The sequence below is a fragment of the Punica granatum genome, chromosome 2, assembly GCF_007655135.1.
Source record: "Punica granatum isolate Tunisia-2019 chromosome 2, ASM765513v2, whole genome shotgun sequence".
NCBI classification, from domain to species: Eukaryota; Viridiplantae; Streptophyta; class Magnoliopsida; order Myrtales; family Lythraceae; genus Punica; species Punica granatum.
This window is the reverse complement of record NC_045128.1, coordinates 39,007,263-39,031,485: the sequence shown is the minus strand read 5'-3', so window position 1 is coordinate 39,031,485 and position 24,223 is coordinate 39,007,263. Positions and strand designations below refer to the sequence as shown.

General features: G+C 40.8%; 5 protein-coding genes and 2 long non-coding RNA genes across 10 annotated transcripts; 2 read left to right on the top strand and 5 right to left on the bottom strand.

Moving 5' to 3' along the window:
- Positions 1-72: 72 nt before the first annotated feature.
- LOC116197465 lies at positions 73-2,782 on the bottom strand. Of its 4 annotated transcripts, none has more exons than XR_004155047.1 (4): positions 2,666-2,782; positions 1,010-1,678; positions 481-864; positions 73-394 (listed from the first exon to the last, which is right to left on the bottom strand). It is a non-coding gene; the product is annotated as an uncharacterized LOC116197465 (long non-coding RNA). The 4 variants fall into 4 exon arrangements; XR_004155050.1 differs by having other exon boundaries at positions 1,246-1,678; positions 2,666-2,781; XR_004155049.1 differs by having other exon boundaries at positions 1,010-1,405; positions 2,666-2,743.
- A 1,170-nt stretch (positions 2,783-3,952) lies between these two features.
- LOC116194716 lies at positions 3,953-4,354 on the bottom strand. The gene is made up of 2 exons (XR_004154508.1): positions 4,223-4,354; positions 3,953-4,101 (listed from the first exon to the last, which is right to left on the bottom strand). It is a non-coding gene; the product is annotated as an uncharacterized LOC116194716 (long non-coding RNA).
- Positions 4,099-6,350, top strand: LOC116194715 (protein trichome birefringence-like 8). Its single transcript, XM_031523603.1, has 4 exons — positions 4,099-4,655; positions 5,084-5,473; positions 5,598-5,756; positions 5,962-6,350. Exons 1-4 carry the CDS (start codon positions 4,267-4,269, stop codon positions 6,287-6,289), a joined length of 1,266 nt encoding a protein of 421 aa, XP_031379463.1. The 5' UTR covers positions 4,099-4,266; the 3' UTR covers positions 6,290-6,350.
- A 6,064-nt stretch (positions 6,351-12,414) lies between these two features.
- On the top strand, positions 12,415-14,580 carry LOC116194264 (probable F-box protein At2g36090). The gene is made up of 2 exons (XM_031523034.1): positions 12,415-13,491; positions 14,294-14,580. The coding sequence occupies exons 1-2, from the start codon at positions 12,474-12,476 to the stop codon at positions 14,308-14,310; spliced, it is 1,035 nt and encodes a 344-aa protein (XP_031378894.1). The 5' UTR covers positions 12,415-12,473; the 3' UTR covers positions 14,311-14,580.
- A 916-nt stretch (positions 14,581-15,496) lies between these two features.
- LOC116194230 (small RNA-binding protein 11, chloroplastic) lies at positions 15,497-17,254 on the bottom strand. The gene is made up of 4 exons (XM_031522988.1): positions 17,064-17,254; positions 16,256-16,324; positions 16,057-16,163; positions 15,497-15,979 (listed from the first exon to the last, which is right to left on the bottom strand). The coding sequence occupies exons 1-4, from the start codon at positions 17,176-17,178 to the stop codon at positions 15,869-15,871; spliced, it is 402 nt and encodes a 133-aa protein (XP_031378848.1). The 5' UTR covers positions 17,179-17,254; the 3' UTR covers positions 15,497-15,868.
- A 1,743-nt stretch (positions 17,255-18,997) lies between these two features.
- On the bottom strand, positions 18,998-20,210 carry LOC116197761 (casparian strip membrane protein 1-like). The gene is made up of 3 exons (XM_031528000.1): positions 19,739-20,210; positions 19,489-19,612; positions 18,998-19,393 (listed from the first exon to the last, which is right to left on the bottom strand). The coding sequence occupies exons 1-3, from the start codon at positions 20,008-20,010 to the stop codon at positions 19,178-19,180; spliced, it is 612 nt and encodes a 203-aa protein (XP_031383860.1). The 5' UTR covers positions 20,011-20,210; the 3' UTR covers positions 18,998-19,177.
- Positions 20,211-20,482: 272 nt separating this feature from the next.
- Positions 20,483-24,089, bottom strand: LOC116197759 (mitochondrial fission protein ELM1-like). The gene is made up of 11 exons (XM_031527999.1): positions 23,840-24,089; positions 23,274-23,430; positions 23,054-23,120; positions 22,820-22,916; positions 22,385-22,534; positions 22,168-22,294; positions 21,785-21,897; positions 21,645-21,708; positions 21,426-21,519; positions 21,218-21,326; positions 20,483-20,896 (listed from the first exon to the last, which is right to left on the bottom strand). The coding sequence occupies exons 1-11, from the start codon at positions 24,008-24,010 to the stop codon at positions 20,795-20,797; spliced, it is 1,251 nt and encodes a 416-aa protein (XP_031383859.1). The 5' UTR covers positions 24,011-24,089; the 3' UTR covers positions 20,483-20,794.
- Between the last annotated feature and the right edge of the window lie 134 nt (positions 24,090-24,223).

Genomic DNA, 24,223 nt, shown 5'->3' with positions numbered 1-24,223 from the left:
CAATACCCCAGGGGGCCTCTTTTGATGATGCAACATTCGCAATTCACAAATCAGTAGCTAAAGACCATCAGATAGTCCCAATTAAGGTATGTACCCGTGTCGTGTATAAGGCGGAACCAAGCTACGGTGAAATAACTGAACTGGACAACAGTTACATGTCGGTGACAACAAGAGGTGCTGAATCACTGATGATGTTAAAGAACGTCATCAAATTTACCAGTTTGGTCAATAAGACAGTGGACAGTAATAATGGTAAAAGAGCATATTTCGCTGATGAATCATCAAAGAGTGCCATCTCATTTAGGGACATACGGATGTATATAGCTCGATCTTCTAACTAAACCAAACTGTCTTTCCATTTTATTCTACTCCTCAGCATACAAAGCTTGGACGCCTGTAAAATCAAGAAGTCACGATTGTTACAGATGAAAATGGAGGACGAGAATGTATTCAAACAGAACTCGAGAGCAAGCCCCTAACCTATCGAGTATCACGTGATTGTCAGGGCCAAAGGGGATTGAGAGAAGAGGAGCACCCATTGACCTCGCCGGTGAATCTGGTTCAATATTTTTTAGTGGCTATGCAAGTGGGGAGGGGTCCCCAAATATGTATTGTTATCAGTTGGACCTTGACGTACGGTGGTCCCGATCGAGGGATTGAAGGGACTCCTGCGGTACAAGTGGAGTCTGTCCTGCTAGAATAATTCAATCATGCATGCCTTAGAACAGTGCACATATATAGAAACCCACATGTGTAATGTAATCTTCGGTCCACTAAGGCCTTCCTTGCCCTCTTTTTTGTCAGGCTTTTCCTATTCTGGGTCACCGAGAGTCAAACTTCACCACCTTCGCCTCCCCGTAGCACCTACCAAAAGGAGAAAAATTAACATAGGGATGGGCATGAAATCTTCTGATGCCAACTAATAACACAGGTAAAAGGAAGGGTACACTGCAGGGCATCATCTTTTAATACGTACTAAAACTAGGAGTATAAGAAAATGGATCTCGACCTGCTCAGACTATCGAACCCGATACATGGCTCTTGCCATTTAAAAGGTGTCTTAAGGATCATGCTGTTCTTGAGAGGACTTAAAAGCAGAAAACCCATGTGCTTCAAGGACATGAAGCGGAACCCACTAATGAGGCAGAAGCTTAAATCCACCAGCGGTACCACTTGACGCAGAACCCACCATACAATCCCCAAAGTGACAGGAATCTTTCCTGATATAGTGAGTCTGATTGATACCTTCCCATGAATTCCCTTCGATGTTTGCTCAAATGAGCTTCTCTAGGAAGTGGTAATCTTAGATACAGAGTGCAATTCGGAGCAAAAGTATTGATGTAGGTCCTCGAACTCCATTCACCCTTGTATGTTCTGCACGTCCTTTTCTGAGAACCCCATTTGTCTGCCACGATATTTATATCAATCGTGACATTCAGTGATACTTGATCTATGTGGTTCAATCTTCAGTATGTAGTTAAAATGAGTACTTGTAACAACAACATTTCTTGCTAGCTACAGCACAGATATGCAGATGATATTTTGATGTCATATTTGTGCTCTATCTGGCTCAAAGGTTTTCAACATCAGTCCAATAACCATCTCATGCATATCATCATTTCCTATCGCCACTATTCATAGCCTTTCGGCATCACCAGTGAATAGTTCAATACTGTATCTGCAACAAAAGAAGCCACAACCCCACAATCAATAAATGACATAAAGGTCATAAATGACCGATACCTCCTGTTCATCACTATGATCATCTTCGGTCCCCGTAAGAACCCCAAGTGCCACATTTGGATATTCAACTCTTATGCAAGCCAAACACCTGAGCATGATTAGATCCTAATTTGCATCCACTAAATAATATTGAATTTAACTGTAGATTACACCATGCTCAAACTATTTGCGTCAATTGGCAGTATCTTTCCAAGTTCCAAACAACCTGTCATGCAATTAAGAAGAATCCCCTTGTAGACCATAGTAAAAGCAGTGAACCTCAACCGTTCGATCCCGTTTCCTAGTCCTCTTTAGGAATATGAAGACCCTTATTTATAGATCTTTGATGTATACCAACAGTTGAAGTGGGGCTAATATTAACCGTGTCCCCTTTGGCTCCCCCAAAATGTATTGGTTTATGAGTCCTGCTGCTCCAAAAAGATCATTTTTATATCCACATACCTTCCGAGCATTAATCCTAAGGTCGGTACACTCGAGATTATTAACTTCGAGACCCCCTTTTAGTGGGGGTGGGAACAGACAGCATCAACAGTACAAGGCAGCAGCTTTGCTAATCTGAATCACATGAAGAATCAAACATCGACAGTACAAGGCAGCAGCTTTGCTAATCAGAATCACATGAAGAATCAAACTAAGGCCTCTTAGCTAAGATCCAATTGTGCTGTATCATATAACTCAACAGGGATCTTCATTCGAGCAATTAATGAGCTTATTAGCCTACGGTTGCCCAAGTGGTCCAACTTCATTACCTTAAAAACATCCAATCGTGATCGCAGAGACATAAAAAACACATCCAAAAGGGATTACAGATTTAAGGGATCCAACTGCACTAAGCTCAACACTGATTTCTCACAATGCAACGGAAAATTGACCAAGAGAATAGCCGGAAAAGAAGAAAAAGACGGAGATTTGGAGCCCTTACCGAACATCACTCGAGCGGAGCATTCAACTTTGGACGCGCTGCGTGGTCTCTGCTGTTGATTTTGAGGGGGAAAAGGATGGGAGCTCGCGGCGATGAATGAACTGGCGGGCTTAAATGGGCTCGGGTCGGGCTTGGATACGCCCAATAGTTGAGACTGTTGGGCTCCCTCTTGCCCTCCCTCAGGCCTCATGGCATATTGCGAGCCTTGTGGGCTTAAAAGCTCTTTCCAGGCCCATGGTCAGCTCGTTTCTTAGCCGGCCCATGATGAGGGCTAAGTTTTTTTTTTTGTTCTTTTCCATTTTTTTCGTATCATTAAAAAAAAAACCGTGAGTCTAGTACAACGATAGAAAATAAAGCGAAATAATTGTCCCACCAGTGAGGGCTGAGCTCAGAACCTTTTGGTTCCGATTTGATGTCTTGTGTCACACCAAAGACCCCTTCCTCCCAATTTTATTTCATTTTTAATTTAATCTGTTTTTGTCCCATGGTTCAACAATATATATAATCTCGATTCTTTCTCCACATAAGACTCGCTCTTTAAATTCTATCTATAACATCCTCGGGTGCAATATTTTCAAAATATAATCTTTCCAAAAGATGGAGATCTGAATCTTAAAGGAAAAGAAAAAGGAACAAATTCAATACAAAGTTGTAGTTTGCATCGCAATGGACAGATGTGCCCGGATAGTTTATGGGATATACCAGAATCCCGACTCTACATTCAAGGACCTAAAGATGGAACCATGGACGAATCTAGCTAGGAATTTAGCCCAAGGGGGCGAGAAATTCAAGGGGAAGCAAAGGGATAGTAAAATCGCTAAGTCGAGGAGGGGAAGATAAACTCGACAAAATATATAGAGTTTTTGTAGATCTTTTTTTCGAGTCCGGGGGCGATCGTAACCCCCTTAAATCGGTCCGTGGATGGAACAGGGGCTTAGAGGTTCAAGATAATTTTTCCAAATAGGATTTGGAGAAAATTTATAAATGGTATTGTCAGTGTCACTCCACCCTTCAATTGGTTCTTGGATTGATTTAAATATGCAAAAGGCAAAGGAGTCCTCCTCAATGACATGTTATTTTACCAGATAATTACCAATTGAAAATTCCCCGTCTGTGGAGATTTCTTAAGACTTAAGGTAACAAGCAAATTGGAAGGACTAGTTCAATGATGCAGAACGTTCCTTATAATCAAAACCCCTGTTTTAAGTTTTATTAGATCACAATAGAATATGTACATATATACAAATACATATATATATATATATATATATACATGCACATGCGCAATTGTATGAATCTCTTATGCATCTCTCCCCTTGTCCGGCACGAAAATTGGAGTCCAAGGGGCGGCAGAGTCTCATCCTATATATCCGCCAGCCTTGTGCCACCACCTGTTGTTTTCCATTGGCCGAGGTTTCCATAATGAAAAACGAATCCTGCGATCCACAAAAGGCATGTACATGAAACACAGAATCTCCTAGGATTCTCAGTAGAGAACGCAGAAACTTCGACAGTGATCCGCTGGCACTGATCCTCTCGTGTTTCCTGGACCATTACCTTGGAGAAGTTTTCAAAGCTCTCGCCTTTGGCTCCCTCTTTTCATGGATCTTAAGCCCGAACAGAACCGGAGGCACCACCTTCAGCCGCCGTCCCTTTTGCCGTTGAAGATCAGGAGGGAACTCGGCTGCACGCTTTGGATCGTCATCCTGGTGGTCTCCTCTGTTGCCTTCCTCGGCCTTGTGACCCCCCTAGACCCCCAGTCCCTCCTCCGGTTCGGTTTCCTATCGGATATCCTGACCAGGCAGGGAGCGCCATCTCGGGGCTGTGATTACTCGAGGGGAAGGTGGGTCAGGGACGTCAGGGAATCGTCCAGGCTGTACAATGAGAGTTGCCCGTTTCTTGATCCGGGGTTCCGGTGCCGTCTTAATGGTCGGAAAGACTTGGATTACCTGAAGTGGCGGTGGCAACCCGAGGGCTGTGATCTTCCAAGGTACTCTGGCTTTTATGCGTCATCATCGTGAGAGTTTTGGTTTCGAGGAAGACTTCGACATTCGTAAAACTATATCTAAAAGCTTAGACTTGAAGACAATTGTGAGAGTCGAATTGTATTTTCATCACAATGATGTTGCCTTATGTAAGAAGGCAAGTGTTCCATACGATATAATTTGCACAACACGTGCTACCCTCTATAGCGGGTGTCTTTTGTCAGTATATGCATCGACCTCCACCCAGGGTCTGCTCTTACAAATTGCGCCATCTCGAGTTTCCGGAATTCTTGTAATTGAGCATGCAAACCTCTGTTTGGAGATTCATAGCATGTTCGAGAAATCTATTGTTACTCATTGTCTTGAGAATTCGAAACTGAAGGAAAAAAGGTATTTCTGTTTTATGACTGCTTGTTATTTTCCCAAACATCAGGTTCAATGCCACCGACCTCCTAGAGAAAACCCGAAATGGAAGGATAGTCTTTGCGGGAGATTCAATCGGACGGAACCAATGGGAATCCTTGGTATGCATGCTCTCAAGAGCTGTTTCCAATCTGTCTTCGATATATGAGGAGAATGGGAACCCAATAACCAAGCACAAGGGCTACCTCTCCATCCGGTTCCAGGACTACAATCTCACGGTCGAGTACTACAGGACACCTTTCCTGGTCACGACTGGGCGGGCTCCACAAAATTCATCGACCAAGGTCCGGATAGCCATCAGGGTTGATGAATTGCACTGGTATTCGAGGAAGTGGGTTGGAGCGGACGTGCTGGTGTTCAACGCTGGGCACTGGTGGAACCCAGACAAGACCACAAAGATGTAGGGAAAATTATAGGATCCATATATTTCTAGAGTAATTTTCAGTTATTCCTTATCTTCTCCCTCTTCAAATAATTATAAGATAATCACCTCGAAAATGTTCTTTTTCTTTCACTTTATCTAGGGGATGCTACTTCCAGGAAGGAAAAAAGATCAACATGACAATGAATGTGACGGAAGCCTACGAGAGATCGATTCTGACATGGAAGTTGTGGGCACTGAAGAACTTGGACCCCAGCGGAACTCGAGTATTTTTCCGAAGCTATTCTCCCGTACACTACAGGTCAGTATCTGATTTTATGCTGTAAATCCATCCTCAGAAGTTTCAGTCTGTTTGTGCCAAACGTGGTATTAGAATTGCTTTCCGAAACGTACTTGACTGTCCACGAGCATGTCAGATTATAGTGTTACTCCCAAGGAATGAAGTAGTATCTTGAAATATTACAAATATAAGTTGACGTTTCAATAATTCAGTTGTCTAATTGCAGCGATGGAAAATGGGACGAAGGTGGGAAGTGCAGTGGGAACATGAAGCCCGAGACTGACTACATGAAACTTGAGCCCGACCCGTCTAGTAACCGTTACATCTCTGATGTGATCAAAGGCATGGATGGTGGAGGAAACAGAACGGTTGAATTCTTAAACATCACATTCTTAACAGAGTCCAGGAAGGACGCACACCCTTCGAACCATCGGGAGCCCGGGACGCCCCCTGATGCTCCAGAGGACTGCAGCCATTGGTGCCTCCCAGGAGTTCCTGACACATGGAATGAACTGCTCTATGCCCATCTCCTGTTGAGTGGATTCAGAGAGTGACTATTTCTCCTTACGGTTGCAGAAACAATCCAAACTAATCATAAAGGTGAACTCTTGAACATCTGTCAGCATACCGAGGACTGCTTCCTTTACAGCGCTCAGGCTTTCGTTCATCGTTTCCAACTGTGCCAAAGAATCGTGGACCACATCCCGATCAAAGAGGAGAGTCAAGTGTATGCAAAGGGTGGGAAGATTCCGATTAACAGCATTCCAACATCCCGAGCTTTCAGCCATAGTTCATAAGTTTCAAAGGGATTTAGCGGCCAGTGATGAGTAGTATTAGGTAGTGTCCAACATATTAGATTAGGGATTAGAGAAGATACTGGGGAAAAAAGTATCTGAATAGTACAGTGCAGATTTTTTTGAAACAACTTCTGACCAGAATGAAATTTATACAGAATTGGGGTGAAAAGATCCTCGTTTTCTCGAGCAAAAGGGCAATGGCATTTCATTCGATCCTTTTAACTGCAACTTCATCTTCTGATATATTTATCAGACCTCAGTGTCACTACGATAAATTAGCACAACCCATGGCGATCTATTCAAGTTCGTCCTTCCTGCTTTTCGCTGCTATTGCTACTGTGCTGCTCATCCTAAGGATGCTTCTCCATATCACATGAATGTTTTGGATTTGTGGTTTGGAACATGATATGCGGACATCCTCTTCAACCACAATATTCCTCAGACATGGCAGAATTCTCTTGCTCAGGATCATGGTAGGATGTGCGTCTTTGTGTGACAACGACGATCAACTACCTTGATTAGACAAGCTTCCGTGTACTAAAAGGAATAAATTTCCCATAGAACTCTAAGCAGAAGAACGGGAGTAAATGAGCCAATAAAATTAGTTGGTATATATCTGCCTAAAGACAGATCGAGAGAGTGAGAGATCAAATCAATGGGTGGTCCACTTGCCCGTTTTAATAAATTGACAATAATAAATAAATTTTTGGGCCTACATATTCCATGCCCCGTTTAAACATTTGCCGTCGTTTTAGGTGTTAGGAAAATTCTTAGGTTCAATAAAACCCTACCTAGTAGTTTTATTGCATCATAGATTGATCAATAAGAATTCAGCCAAACATACCGAAAAGAAGAATTGGAATGGGTTGAGCTCGACAACCCAGTGAGTAAATACACACTTAAACTAGCTGAGTCCAAACATAATTTTCTCGAAGAAACACTAAACATATATACAATTGGATCTTAGATCCTTCCTGACCCCTTCACAGCTCCCTGATCACAGTGGCGGCTTTTTTTGCCCCAGTGAAGCCTTTTCCTCTTGCCTGATCAATACTGACTAAGAGCGTCATAGAGTTCACTATTCTCCCGAAAAACTCAGTCAATATATTCACATATTATAATCATAATATCCAAAATCAACTCATATCATATTAAAAAGATATGCGTAACTCGATGTATTGACATGGCCATGATAATGAGTTTTAAACATATACATATGTTACAAAAACATTAGCTTAGGATAGGATTACTCACCTTTGCGACTTGCCCGAAAATCCAACACTTATAAATCAAGAACACTATTTTCCCATAATCATTCTAATTCCCCTGCCTCTTGCTCGATCTCTCCCCCTCTCTATGATTTGATTTGTCGCAGAAAGACTAAAGAATAGGAAGACTCCATTTAAAGAGTAAATCAAAGGGAGACTGAGGAAAGAATTATTGACATAAATCAATACATTGGAGGGATATATATAGAAAAAAATACATAGACGATCAAAGCTGAAATTTAATTTAGTAAGGAAATTTTTTAATGAATGAAACAATTGCTCCAATATATTTATTGCCAAGGACATAAATCTAGATTAAGAGGCAAAACAGCAATGCAAGTTAATGGAAGAAAATGCTCATATTTGTACTTAAATCAAATAAGAAATAATAATTGTAATTAATAAAAGTAAATTCTAATAGTGAATGTTCTCTTCATAGCTGCAATTTCAAAGGCAATATATATTTCTAAAATTCAAAGCATACTCCTAATACTTAACAAAATAACATAGAGACAAATATATACATGAAAAAAATACTGCCATAATAGAAAATTCGGAGTATTACAATTGTTTTATATATATAAACATAATTCTTGCCGAGCTTTATCGGGTTAACTCTATTAAAAACATGTCTTATTTGTCTAATTCGATTGAATTGAAACAAATATGCAAATAAAACAATTAAATACTACAAAATTATCAATCATTGATTGCCGAACCATTAAAAAATCAAAGCATAACGAACCGACCTATTAGTGATCCCTTAAGGCTTATTGGGTTAGCTCGCTTAAAATAAGTCCTTATTGGTGGGCTCCCTGCTAAAAGACGTTCTTTCACGATCTGACCCGATAATTTCTCGATAAGTCTTATCGGGTCGACTCCATTGAAAGCATGACTTATTGGTCTAGTTTGAATTAAATGAAATAAACACGCATAAAAGCATTTAAATACAATAAAAAATTAATCTTTGATAGCCGAACAATTTAAAAATTGAAAGATAACAAACGGACCCCTTAGTGACCGTTAAGACTTATTTAATCGAGTCACATAAAATCGATCTTTATTGGGTCTATAAGTCTTAAATGAAAATAAATATATATTGTTGTGAAATATAAATAAAATTATAAATTCTTGGTGAACTTCCCGCTAAAAGACGTTATTTCACGGACCGGTTCGATTATGACTCGATAAGCCTTATTGGGTCGACTTTATTAAAAACATGTTTTAGGGGGCTGTGTTGTGATTTGAGAGGATTTCGAGGGTCAAATTTCATCATGAAAGGTACGTATCAAAGTATATACGTAATCAGATGCATGCGTTGAAAAATTGGGTCGGGGCCCAATTGCGCATGTCATGCATGCACTGCCGATAGCTTCCTGATGAAAGCTACTACAACGCTCTTGGAATTATACGAAGTACTTTATTAATTTTTTGTCATAATTTCTAGATATCATCTCGTGAAAAAAGATAAAATTCCTTCTATCCAAGAGAGTAGTATACTTCCACAGATCGGATACTTAATCGAGAGTATTGCGATTAAACACACGCCATACGCATAATTATTACCAGAGAAAATTAATTATAAGAGTCTTATACGTCTTTATAGATGTTCTCTCCATGAATTTTTAAGAAAATGACGCCAATATATCTTGTATAGTTCTATCTGCTATAGCCGATCAATATTTTTTTCCAATATCAGGAAGCAACAAAAGTTAAAAGTTTCTATTGATGGAATTGATCAAATTCAGGGTTGCCTCCTGGATCGTCCCTTGCATCAAAGAAACAGTAGATAAGACCGTAAAAATGCCCCTTAATTCTGATTCATATTTCTCCCTCTTTTATTTTTATTTTTACTTTTTTGGGTAAATTTTTTATTTTTATTTTTTTAGGTATTATATGAGTTAATTATTAGTTTTCTCTACGGCTCCTGAAAGCGACAAAAAAACATTTCTTTGTGAAGGCAAAATAGATTGATTAAGACCATAATTGGTGATGACCTAGTGATTCTAAACTCACTCTTATGTGGTTTGGAAACTCTAAAGTCTTGAGTTCGAATTCTTTCGGGAACATATATTAAGGCGGGCTCTTTGGCTTGGGATTTGAGGTCATCTCCGACTTCTGTGAACTATACTAGGCTCTCGGCGGTGCCATGTTGACAGAATCAGTACTTGCGCTGGTTGTTCAGTTCGTCTGATATGTGCACGGTTGAATACGAGAGTCTGAACATTGCATAGCGGGGACAACAATGTTGCGCCCACCATTTTACCTATCAAAAAAAAAAAAGGATAGACTGGTTAAGAAGTAGGTATGGATCCATTGACTTTCTTATTTCTATAGTATCTTCATGCATATGTGCCTATTTATATGTATCACTCCATTAATATTCGGCAAATATTAAAATTTAGCTCATCAGCAAGAAGGGGGAAATATTGTAGTTTAAAAAGTATAACTATTTGGCTTAATAGTGTGTATATATTATTTACTCACTTGAATTTAACCCCAAAAAAAAATGGTGATTTATCGATTCAAGTTTACTCTCATGTGATTGGGTCATTCTATATCTCAGTTGAAATCTCTCTATGCATTTGTGTCAAAATATTTGGTAAAAGTGTTCTCCTTCATCTAAGATTTGGGGGGCACTAGAACTCTGTGAAAATTATGTGGTGTTACGCTGACGAGACCAATACTTGCATTGTTGTTCAATTTGCGTGATATTTTCGCAGTTAAACACGAGAGTTCAAATATTGTATAATTAGGGAATAAGATCTCTACTACTATTGTTCATCTTGTTACTTATCAAAAAAGAATTAAACAAAGGAGGACGCTTACACTTTTGATGTTGTTGCATATATAAAATTAACGGAAATAATGTCAGGCCGAAAATATTAATGTATTATTCGTTTCATTTAACAATTCAGATTAATCACTGTGCTCTATAGTTATAAACACAAATGTTTCACGTGTATTATCTATATATGTATAGGAGGATGTTAATTCCATCATATTAGTGCAATGGACTAATTTCACGACAATGTCAAATAATCAAGTCCGATTTGAGAAAGATGTTGTCGGAGTAATGAAATGAAGAGATAAGAGGGGTATTGTTAGGTGCCGACAAATCCCACCAATTGATATCTAAAAAAATTGAAAATACTAGACTCATATGGATGCATGATTAATATCTGCCATGCAGTTCATGCAAAATTTAATTTTCTAATCATTTTTTTAAATTTTTAATTCCCTCATGCAAACGGTGCACGGATAACGTTGCTAAGTACTTTGCATAGGATTATCGAAGAAAATAAGCTTCGCTAATTCATAAATCAATAATTTATCAAATATTTCAAGATTGGGCCAAAAAAGAAGACGATAATTGGAATACAAAATGGTTGTATTTTTGTACTGGAAATCATATCATACCAATTGTGCACTAAGCTAAGTACAAACCGCTCTCAGAGAGAATTGTAAGATGGAATAAAAATTGAAATTCTCGTCCATAGCTTATCTTATGTGGGTCATTTTTTTATAATAATAAAATAACCCATTAATAGGATGCGCCTCAATTTCAAGCATATAATCTGATAGCTCAATTTTGAGGAAAATTACTACCTTAAATAAATCCTATATATGTACATAAGAAAACGTCCATCGAGTACTTAAACCCCAAGATCAACTATATATATACATGCATAGATATCCATTTGAACTAAACTATAAATATTCCTCAAGAAATTAGGACAGACACAATTTCGCATAGTAATTTTTCTTCTTAAAGTTGGAGCAGATCATCTCTCTTGACAATATGTGGATATAAAAGTCCAAATGATAATTCCACTTAGTGTTGACGGGGAATATGCTGTCATTATGCAGCCGGTCCATCCCTTAATATTGTATCTTGAAAATTGATTGTATTAATTAATTAATTAATCAATCATAATTTTCACTATAATATTTTTGCTTACGACTGTGAAATTTCCATATGATGGAGTGGTCTAATTAATTACTTCATAAATTGTAAAAGAGAATACAAAACGACGGTCCGCGGAAAGCCTAATGACGTCTTAATCAGAGCTAGTAATCTAATATAAAACCAAATCAAGGGTAGTAATCGATCGGCTACGCCATATTATATTCAATTATCACCATCCCCTCAAGTACGTAACATCTCTTTCATTGTTTTTAATACATTCATTCAGCTGACTCATTCCAATTTGGGCCGCTCTGTACACAGTTTATGAGCAGCTGTTATATAATATTGGTTATTATAATTCCGATTTTGCCCTCCCTAAAGAAGCAATGAAAGATCATACATATATAATTAAATAACGAAAATGATTTGATAACTTCCATTAAAATTTACAAAGCCTTTCGAAAATTCATTTTTATTATTTCATTTTCCCCCTTCTTCTTTTTTTTTTTTTAATTATTGTCAAACTGCTGGAACATCCTGTGGTCAAGCAGTCAACAGTGGACATTTTGCCGAAAATGAACGCAACGCTAGATTGAGCCTGTAAGTCAAATGCATACGGAGTGGCAGAGAAGTAAATAAGCAAAACTCCAGGGGTATTCACTTATGCCATCCATTATTAAACTGCACAAGATTAAGCTCTGTGTGTTTCCTATATAACACTTCAGCCTTCTGTGAAGCGCCAAGGAACCGTCGTCCAGAGAAAATGTTCAGCAGCTCCCCTTCTTCCACACTGGCACCGCCGTTGCCTTTGCCTGCCACCGCCACTGCCGATGCATATGAAGGCCACACTACTGCAGCTACCTCCACCGGTGTAATACACCCTGACATCTTTCGATTCAACATCTTGACACGGCTTGATGGCCCGACCCTGGCATCGGCCTCCTGCGTCTCCTCCGAGTTCCATGCGCTGTCAAACCAGGGAAGCCTGTGGGCCGATGTTTGTCGCTCCACGTGGCCGTCCACTGACGAACCTCGCCTCCTGGAGGTCATCTCCGCGTTTGCCGGCGGCCACCGGTCATTCTTCTCCGACTCATATCCCATCCCAGCGCTCAACACCCACAAGTTCGCAAAAACTGGTGCACCTCCACATGAGATAATCTCCGCCGTCGACATCCACCACCGGGGGAAGCTTATATTTAGCCGGGTGGTCGAGACAGAGACGGTCACGGGGTGGTTCCGATGGTCCCCATTCAGGATCGACATGTTGGAGCCCAAGGATGTAGTCCCCACGCTTGTGCCCTACCCCGGAACGGATGACGAATGCCGCGAGCTCGGGAACGACCTCACGCTGAGCTGGATCATGATCGACCCGAATGGGCAGCGAGCGATGAACGTCTCGAGCCGACACCCCGTGTCAGTGAGCCGCCACTGGCTGAGCGGGGAGGTCCACGCGCGGTTCGCGACCGTCCTGGCAGGGGAGAGAGGATCATCCTCGGAATTCGCGCAGTGCGGGATAGTAGTCACGTGCGGCGGGACCCATGGAGGAGAACTGCAGGTGAGGGAGGTGAGCCTGCAGGTGGAGGACTTAGACGGGATGTTCCTGAACGGGAGGGACAGTCTGGTCATCTTGCAGAGGGCTTTGGAGGGCAAAAGGAGAAGGGCGGCTGGCGGAGTAGATGAAGGGAAGGGGATGTACGAAGAGTTCCGAAGGATGAAGATGGAGAGGAAGGAGAAGAAGCTGAGGGCAGAAGGGACATTAGACATGCTCTGCGTGGCCTTTGGTATCTTTCTCATTGTCCTCTTCCTTTGGATTTTCACTTTTTGAAGATCGGGAGAAAACTTGTGGGGGGCGGGGGGCGGGGGGCGGGGGGGAAGAATTGTCTATATTTTATTTGTTTTTGTTTTTATTACACTTGACTAAAAAGAGAGAAAAATCAATGGAACAAAAGGAAACATATGGAAAAAGAAATTAGTCTTTTCACCCTTTTTTTTTTTGTGTATCTAGTATTCAAAAGTTTAAATCTCGATAATCTAGATCGGATTGATTCGGTCTACTAAAGGAATAAAGCTCTTTCAATATGAATTTTTTCCATTCACAAAATTTGAACTTGATATTTTATTTAAGGAAAATAAGTCATTTATTTATTTATTTATTTTGGGTGAAATATGGAAACGTAGCCATTTATATTTTGTTTGGGATTAGAGTTGAGTTAAGCTCAACTCTATTTTAACTTTATATATATATATATATATTGGATTGTAATGATTATGTTGTTAAAGTAATAAATAGTCGAGAGAATTTAATATTAAAAATTGAATTGAATTGTTAAAAAAATGAAGAAAAATGAAAAAATAATAATTGCATTATTAAATTGAAAATAAGTGAAACTGAATTAACTGAAGTTAAAAATAAATTTTAAAATCAAACGAGTGATAATTGCTGGATAGTAAAAGACAACTGCAATTTCCAGCAATTTCACGGCCTATTAATGCAGATCGTGCCATAATTCGACTTCTACACACACCCACTTGTACGGTTGTACCCTTAGATCAAATCATTGACCAATGCACTTGTTTTCTCAGCTTGCCCAAAGAATTAAAGCCATCGCACCGCGGCTTAAATCCCAAACATCACTCGGCTAATGGCCAACGATTGCTTCTCCTCCTCTCTTGCACTGAACTAGGCACCGAATGAGGCTGGAGTACGTGTTTATTTCAAGATCGAAGAAACGTCTATGTAGAACTGGTCTCGTTCATTTAGCAACATGAAAGTCCAAAGCTTGTTTGGTGGTATGCAACGAAAGGTGCGATAACTTTCGGAGACTTCTGGTTCCTTTTTTAGTAAACAATCTCGCTAGATCTTCATGTTATAAGAGACATTGCAAACACAATATGGACATCATGTATGATGGGTAATGAGACATGGATAAAGCGATTTCTCAACCAACTCATTATTCTAAGTGAAAAAGGTATCCTCGTCATTCTATTGAAGAAAGAAAAGAAAACACGCGTTCTTATACGATACACAGGGGCGAGGTCCTCAAAGAGACATATATATTAAGATATTTTTCTCACATTAGGGAGTGAATATAAAAAATTTCAAAAAATAATTGAAAACATATATATATATATATATATATATATATTCTCAAAGCTTAAAAATTTTAAGGAGGGGTAATTACCGCCAAGTAGAGCCCTTCCTCCCCACCCGCACCACCCCCTGTCCTCGATCCATCACTCCTTCCGTGCAGATGGACCCGGATACGTATGTATTTTTTGACATGCCGGCTCAGCGTGCTCCGGGAGGAATAATAATATAATAAAATGACATAATAGCTTGCACATTCTTCTTTTAGATATGCTGCATGGGAAGCCTCGGTAGAAGTATCCAAAATGCCACTAATTTATGTGATTTAACTAGACGAATAGTCACATTTTCCATAAAACTTTGCCAGCTTAGGTTAGGAGGGTCATGAGTTATGGAATTCTTGCTTCTGCTTTTTACGTCGACACGAGATTCGCGCTAAGCGCAAAGATTGCCATTCGTCGGTGTTTGTTCACTCATGAAGAACACACAGATTGCATCATTGCAGTGTTAAATCGCGGGGACAAATACTTGCCATAAGTTCGATAGCCGTAAGCTGATAGATCAGTTGTATCTCCAGAATGGCTTTGTGCCAAGGGTTACGGGCCTCTCAATTATTCACAGGATTAACAAGCTTTAACTATTTAATAAGCTCGGTCGACAATTTACAAACTTTCCAATGTAGGCATCGACAAAGTGAATGACACGAAACATCTTAGAGATCCATGATATGCGCACCCTCTATTCGATTTACACTTCGAGAACAATCAATGTTATAACACTTAGACCTCAAAAAAGGTTATTCCTAGCATGGTTACAACAGAAGATAACATTACAACAAACCTCGAAGCTGAGTGTTGGCGAATCTCGCTGAAAATTCTAACAGATCTATATATTCTCGGAGACCTCTGCCATCTAATTCTCTGCCTGTTTCAAGATGTAATGTAATATGAACAGACAATAAGGGTGCAATATTTATCTTCAGGACCTAAGTAACAGTTCCAAACTGAATGATGCAATCTTTTACTAGCACGAATCAATTTGAATTTTCAGGATATCTCGAAGGGCAGAAATCAAGCATCACTTGCTAACGGCTCAGGAGGTCCTCTGGCTATCGGCATTCCACCACCAGAACCAGCTCTTGGCTTCGCATAATCCACAAAAATCATACGCCCATTTAAAGTCTACGAGATAGCAAAGATTAGTTCGCATATGAAAAGAATCACTCAGGAGTGAAAGGTGAAATAGAAAAGTCATGTACCTTCCCATTCATCTCAGTCACAGCATTATGGGCTTCATCTTCAGATGCAAAAGTTATGAATCCGAATCCTTTCGATCTATCCGAGACTCTATCCATGACTATTTTAGCTGGGAAAACAAGGTTGTCAAGCAAGCTCAGCCGACAGAAATTTTCTAGATCTGATCAGTGACCTCAACGATAAAGCAGAATGGAAACCCACCTTCAACAACTTGACCATACTGGGAAAAAGCCTCGGCTAATGCATTCTCCGTGGTGTAAAATGACAGCCCTGAACAGTTCAAACCATTAGAAATATACCATAAACGTAATACACAAGACATGTCCCCCACCCCCCCCCCCTCCGGCGGGGAAAGAAGTTAATAGAGAAACTCGAAACGGAACTTCTTATGGAAGATACTAAGCTTAAAACGATACTCCTAATATTCTTTGAATTCAAGTAGTACTCAATGGCATGTTTCCCAAGTCTATCTATGTCAAAGCAAGCTGAAGACCATGGCCGTAAAAGACTACTCTTCTATTTCAAAGTCTTGTACAGTAGAAGTACTTGTTCATGAGACAATTTTTCGAGTACAGAGCACGAGCATGCACTTCGGGACATTACCGGGAAACCGAAATGCGCAGGGAAAGCTCAGCAACCACTTCCCCAAGGTTGTGGCTTTACATTTAGTAGCCACAATAATGTTGCCCTTCTTCTCATTTCCAAAGCTAAGCTATAACCCGATTCTTTTTCCTTCCTTAAACTTGAAAAATATCCCAAAGCTTCCATCTTTACAGCAATATATTGGAAGGGAGCATGTTCGCAAACACACACAATTCATACAGCAGGTAAGTACGGATTCTGGATCAGTCAAATCAAACCAATTCTTGAAAGGTGGAATCAATGTCGACCATATCGGCATTCATGTAGACATTGCATCGAACAGGTTATCTACCCGACTTGCTCAGATAACGGTTAAGAGCAAGAACAGCGGTGCCGAGACATCGGAAACCGTTCTCGAGGACCATACCTCCGACGAAGAGCTTAGAAACGATTCCCCGGCAGCATATGAGAAGAGCAGGGGGAGCGATTGAACGGCATAACTGAGCTGAGCTGGGTCCACCAAGTCTCCTGAGAGCCGCCATGAGGGAAAGATGCAGAGACAGAGACACACTGTGCACAGAGAAGGGGGCTCGGTCGCCCGTTTATTGGAAGTGAGACTCGGAGCTTAACAACCTAGAGAAAGAACCGGATTTCTAATATGGGCTCATGGGCCCAGGCCCAGTCCACTCTCCCTTCTTCTTCAATTTTCTTTTTTTTTTGGGGTGTTAAGAGTTAATAATCAAAAAGATATGTACAAGATTACGCTTATCCGAGTAACCATTAAGAACTATAGTTATATCAAAATTCGAAAAATCTAGCAGCTAGTGAGTACTCGAGCTTGGCCTCAAACATTAGGAATGGATATCACTTTCAAATGCACCGGACCTTATATCTACTGCAAAAGAGAAGCAATCGAGTTTAATTTTCGTTTGAAAGACTTGTAGGTTACGCTCTTGCCGTACTTGGTTGATAAAACACATCCAAGCTAGACGGAGAATAACAGAATTGAGCTTCCTTCTTCTTCTTTTTTCGAAAAATGGAGGGGCAAAAGTCCGTACATAAATTAAAACAAACAGAAAATTAAATCAAATAGAAATGGGATATGGAGACCTGAACGGTATCTCCTAACAAGAGATGGCCTAAGGCGTTAGGAATCGAGCCAATAAAATGAAAACCCAAGTGGAAATGACGAAGCTCTTCTCGCAAATCAGTCTGCACAAGAGTTGCCTTCCTGATATGTATGAAAGACCCGAATCTCCCATCTCCTTGAAATTAATTAGCTCCAACTTCGGTACCCAAAATAAGCTGGATACAACAAAGGAGTCAACCTCAACAATAATCTTCCAGCAACCTATTGACCAAGCAAGTTGGAGACCTAAGTGGACTCCCCACATTATGAATGAAACCGCAGACCCAATTGCCACCAGAATCACGAATTAGTCCACCTGCTCCAGCTATGCCCGGGTTACCTCGAGAGGCCCCATCCATGTTCAACTGTAGCCAATCCCCATTCGGCTTCTTCCAGCTAATCTATCTCCATTCTCTAATGGCAGCCGGAGAAATGGTGTCCTCTGTCAGAATGCAACGATTGAGAAAAGAATACCGCAGATGAGCTTCCTTCTTTTAAACAAGCCAACCCACATCTCCTCCGAATCCCAATCCTACACCTGTCTGTAAACTCCAAATCTGCCATGAAGACTCCTCCAAAGAGTTTTGAGTTGTGGGGCAAGTAAAGAGTAAATGGTCTCTCGATTCGACCACTTGGCCGCAAAACTCACACTTGGAGCTGGGGAAAGAATGCCCCTTTCACTCCAAAATCTTATTGAAGCGATTGTAGTGAAAGTAAACAAAATCTTCATTGAACGATCTATCTTACAAGTGACATAGGCAATGAGCGGGGGCTCCGATTGTGTCGCCATCGATGGCCCTTTTGCCAATAGACCTTGTGCGAGAGAGTTCGGCACTTACCCGGTCACGGGCAATGCCCGTAGAGGTTGTTCTTCGTTATGTTTTCTCTGGAATTTCTGGATCACTTACTCGATCTGTGAGCAATGCATAGAGCAATGTTTGGAACTTCAACTTCACTTTGACTAGTTGAGGTGGTCGATGAACTTTCTTATGTCCAAAACAAAACACGAGTTTTAGGTCGTTTATTGCCTTTGATGCCTAATAGGAGATGGAATGAGGTCAGTCAGTAGGCATTTCGCGATTAGTGCATGGCCCCTATCAATCTTTAAAGTTACCATTTTATTCATCCTCTGCATTATGATGCGGTTTATAAACTAGATTGATATATCTTTGTCGGCAAGATGTGATCGGGGCAAATGATATGTATAGGTGGAATTAATAAGGGAATAACTCTATTATAACTAGGGAATATTTGATATTTTCCTTTGCTTTTAATATGAAATGATGTTTACGACATTGGTATGATAAGAAGACAACTTGAAAAAGAGGGGAAAAGAACTGTGAAAGGGAAAACAATGAAGTTACTAGGACTGGTGAATATTCTTTCCCTTCAATGTCTTTGGCCGGGGATCATCAGATCCTGCGAAGGGCCATTGCAGAGAGAACAACCAGGAACACAAAGAGCATTGCCGCGATAAGCGATCCCACCACCGCTCCGCTCACTTTCTGGCAGAAATCACCATACTGCTGACAGATTGCCATCCAATTCGTGTTCGAGTTGCCGTTATGTGCTAGGTACACTATGGCTGCAGCCGCTCCCCCTGCTGCCGTGGTTAGTGTCAGCGCCACCTATACAGCACATGGATTCTTATCCGGTAAGAAAAATCCTCGAGATACTATATGGAGAAGAATAGACTGAGCTTGCACTTTTCAGAAAAGCTCACCGTGTCCAGAACCAACAAGAGGATCCTCGGCCCAGCTGCGAATGGTCGAACTATGGTTACTATGGAGAAGGGAAGGGAGAGGAGTAGGTATCCTGCAACTAAAGCCATCGCAATCACAAAGAACCTGCATAAAATGTTTGTCTCTCAATCGATACTCGATATATCTTTTTTTATGTAGTTGTAAAAATCGGGTTTCTGGCCCCTGGTTCCTATAATAATCATATATCCAGAACAGACTAATAAGACATACTGGAAAGTTGGGAGGTCGTCGTAGCTGGCCTGGAACTGGAAGAACTGAGTGAAGAGGGGGAGAGTCTCGTCACTGGTCCCCATGGCAGCGGCGGCAGCTAGAGCAGCCACCATGGCGAACAGCCTAAGGATAAAATCGAATATGGCAATTCCTTTCTTCCACCCTCCTGAGCTCGCCGGACCAGCTGCCACTGGAAGAAGTGGTGCTTTGCCCTTCGAAACTGCGCTGGACTCTGGAGGAACATTGATGGTGGTCGAGTCGCCGCTCTTCATTTTCAGACTACTATAGGAGAGCGATAAGCAGAGACGAGAGTTTTTAAGAGACTCTTCTAGGCTTGAAGAAGGAGATGTAGAGCCTGTGATGAAGATGGCTGCCTGGAAGAGGCTTATATATAAAGCAATGAAGAAGGTAAGCTTAGGGAATGATGGAGTTAACGGAAAGGAGACCAAAGGAGTTGGCGCTAACCTCTCCACGTATAGAAAGCTTCCTAATCATATGGATACCTTTGAGTTGTCAAAAAGGCAATTTTGCATGGGTTAGTTTGCCCTGCTTCATTATCAAATTCCATGTCAGCACAAAACTATTATTATATGCTCTAGTGACACAGATTGATCATAAACTTAATAGCATATGAATCCCTAAGGATTACTTCCTCGCTTGACGTCCTAAATTGGCAAGCACCAGACAGTGGATCGAAATTCGACAATTTCATTTGGGAGAACAGGGGGAAATCGAATCGATTCCTTTTGTGGGTAAACTTGGAAGGTTGTATTCAAGAAAGATTGGTTACATCAGAGAATGAACAGATGGGATCCATGCCCTGTAAGTTTCAGACGAACAGCCACTCTGCAAAACTGTTCTCCTCGAATAGTCAAATTCAAAGACCGAATTTCCCGCAAGGCATGGTATTCGGGGAGAGGATACAAGGCAGAGTGAAGCCAGTTGGTATGTTTCCTTCAAAGGATGCAGCCAAGAAGGACAAAACTTTTCAGATTTTACTTGCTCCACCAACTGAATCTCTTGGATTTGCCGCCAGACATCGGATCGTAGACTGCATCATCTCAATATTGTCCAACCACGCTGAGCAACTGCTTCATTCACCCGAGCAGCGGCTTCTGCTGTATCATTCAGTGGAGGGTAGCTCCACGTCTCAGATATCTGCAGCAAAGTGAAAGTAACCGAAGTAATTTCCATTGACAAAAGAGATCTTGAAAATAATCGCAGCCTGAATCATCTAAATCTGTGCTCATGTGAGGGCAATAAGATGCCCCATCCTTTTAAATTGTCAAACTTGTTATGAAAGGTCACGTCTAGCATGGCAGGAAGGATGTGAGGTGAAAAGGAACCACCCTAGGAATCCGACTATTTTCCACATCAATTTGGTTCCATTTTGTTTCCATTTTTTAGTACCAAATGAAATCGATATAAATTTACTTAAGCCAAGAGACACTCAAACCCTAAAAGGACCAATTCGCATACATTTTCTTTACCAACGAATGGTCGAACAGCACCTCGCTTCCGCAAAGACCTTTGGAAGTCGGAAAACTTCCATGTACAGCGCTCAGCCCCAGCAACATATACAGGCTTCCTGCAAAATAACAGAATGGCAGATATATTAAGATATTAATTCAAAATAGAGGTGGACGGGAGCCAATTTCTTGACAGTCTGTTAATTAGTTGACCATACCCGGTAGTGCAGACCTCACTCAACATGCTCACAGAATCAGCTGTCACGATAAAAGCATCGGCCCAAGCTAAATGTCCCATGTGAGGGTTCGAACCTAATTAGCATTAAACGGAGAAATGTTCAAAAAAAAAAAATGGAATGGAAAGAAAGTGGATCTCTCGTCACATTTGAAAGAAAAAATAAATAAATAAAATCTCTTAGACGATCATCAGTTACTACCTTCACCGTCCCAAATGCAAACCTTAGGATCACTGGCAAGTTCTTTTTTTATGACTCTGGAGACCTGTTCATTACAAGGTGATTGTGAGTTACCTTAAAGAAACATAACGAGAAGAAAGTGTCCTGAGAGTTGCATGGACCTTCTCTGGCGTTCTCCTTGAGAATGACAATCTGAGACTTCCACAGCTCCAGAGAACATTCTGCAGCTTCTCTGTTAACTCCTTTGCAAGATCTTCACCATAACGGCAATTGCCTAGAAAAACAGATGACGCTTGCTCTTGAAATATCACAAAGGGAATCGCTATAACAATGTCCTAAAATCGATTTTTCCCAAGTGAAATAATAAGGTATAAGCAAATCAAACCCTGAACCCACATTTAATACGGAGAGCCTTCCAATCCATATATTATGTAGAATTTTCCAGGAAAGGTACAGATTAGCAATCCAAATATAACCTAGAGGTTTAGGCAGAGATTGGGTAGCGCGTCAAATTAAGTATTGGCATCAAGATTAGAGAGATTACTTGTAGGTCCTCCAATATTAACCACAAGTAAAGGTTTTGGTAATGGGGCTAACTCATCATGCCAAGCAGAAGCAGCAGTCCTGAGAGCAGCAGAATCAGCTTGATGAAGAGCGCCAACAGTGAGAATCTGAAACAAAAGCCCAAAGAGAAGCAAAGAACAGAATATTAATCTACATGATTGACCCATTACAGTAATAATTTCATTCTAAATGCATACCACGTTTTTATCAGGAGGCTCACATGGAGTAATCCATCTCCGAAGAAACCAAGGGATTTCTTTCTGTCCTTCAGGTGTCAAAGGATAATAATCATGACGTGGAGCAATAACTAAATCAAACCTATCCAAATGTGACCTTGGATGTTGTACCTAAAACAGGGAGAAAGAGAGACAAAAAAAACCAGAATCAGGTATCTCAGCATACTCAACACTCAATACATATAGCTGACAAAAGCTGATACAAGAATGAAACTAACATTTGAAGACGACTAGGGAGTTCCCCGAAGGAAGAACCAGAATGATAATATCCTCAATAATCTAATGCAAAACGTTTTTTTTTTTTTTTAAATTCTCGGAGCAATATCTTATATTATATACCACTCAAAATCATGAGATAATCTATCAGAGCTGAGAGAAATCGGAAAAATTTATAACCTGAACAACAAAAACATTCTCTGGAGCTAACCGTTTTATTGAGCTTGCAACAGGAATAGTATCTCGACCTGAAGCAATCACCAGCAATGGACCATCCCTGGCGTAAATACACAGGGGAGAAGAATTCAGAACAGAAATTATGTAACTCACAAAATACAGTTTCTCAATCTGATCTCCAGAAGATGTTCAAGAAGGGAATTAGTGAAAAGGAGAAGAATTTAAAACAGAACATACTTCTCAAATGTTTCACGAGCCATTGTGGCAATCTGCTTTGCATCAGCTTCTAGGATATCTAACAAGCCTAGAAAAGTTTCAGCAGAAAAAGGGATCGGGTTCCACTAGCTTAGCATTTGTTAGTAAGATTACGCTATGAATGATTGCAATACGAGATCACTATAGGAACATGTTTCGTGGCATTTAAGACGAGTAATTGACAAACTCGAACGACCAGTACCGCTTTTCTCAGCTGAAATAGGGAGTACTCTACTCTCTCCTTTCTGAAACTGGGACACTCCGCGGACTTGGCCCAGGATGGAATTCAACTTTTTGTGTAGAGAAACAGGAAGCCAATGAAGCCACTTGTTGATACCTCCACTTGGCCTTGTCACGCGCTGCTCAAGCAACCGAGAAGATGGAATAAAGTGTAACTATAATGCAGTTATCCAGTAACTATTAACTCGAAGATTTCAGAATACATATCACAAGAGCACCCCAATATAAAACAACTGCCTTTATGTTGCGATTCCATTCCGACAAAGCAAAAGAAAGCACAAAGACTATATCAATGACGAAAAAGGATCGAACCGTTCAATAACATAACACATGACCAACGTATATTATCTTCATCAATCTCTAAACTTGACTATGCTTTGTAATCTTAGAACACTATATAATCCCAAAGTTCTTCTCTTTGATTCACTTCCATGACCAGCACAATGGATTCTCAGAAATGAGAAGTCCTGAACAAGAAGAAGAAATGACGAAGAAGAACACAGAGAAGGAAGTTAAGTAAATACACACATATAGGGAGTGGTGGCTGGCGAGGCCGAGAGCTCGGACCAGACCGATGCTCTGACTCTCCGCGCCCGCGAATCCGTTACCGATCACAACCGCTCGCCTTATCGCTCCCTCAAAGACCTCCGGGACGCCCCGAAACCCGCCGGGCGGCTCCGGCAACCTGATGGGTCTCATCAGCACCAGCAAAACTCCGTACTGAACTAGACAGTAACAGTACCGCGACCTCTGTCGACCTCGTCATAGCACAAGCCGAAGAACAGCGGGACAGCCGCCGTCTAGAGCGATCGGCTCGGGTCGGTTGTTGGGCCGGCCTAATTACAGTTGGGCCTAAACGTGAGCCTCAATTGAGCTGGATGGGGCCCTCTGGCCCATTATTGGTTCGTCGCA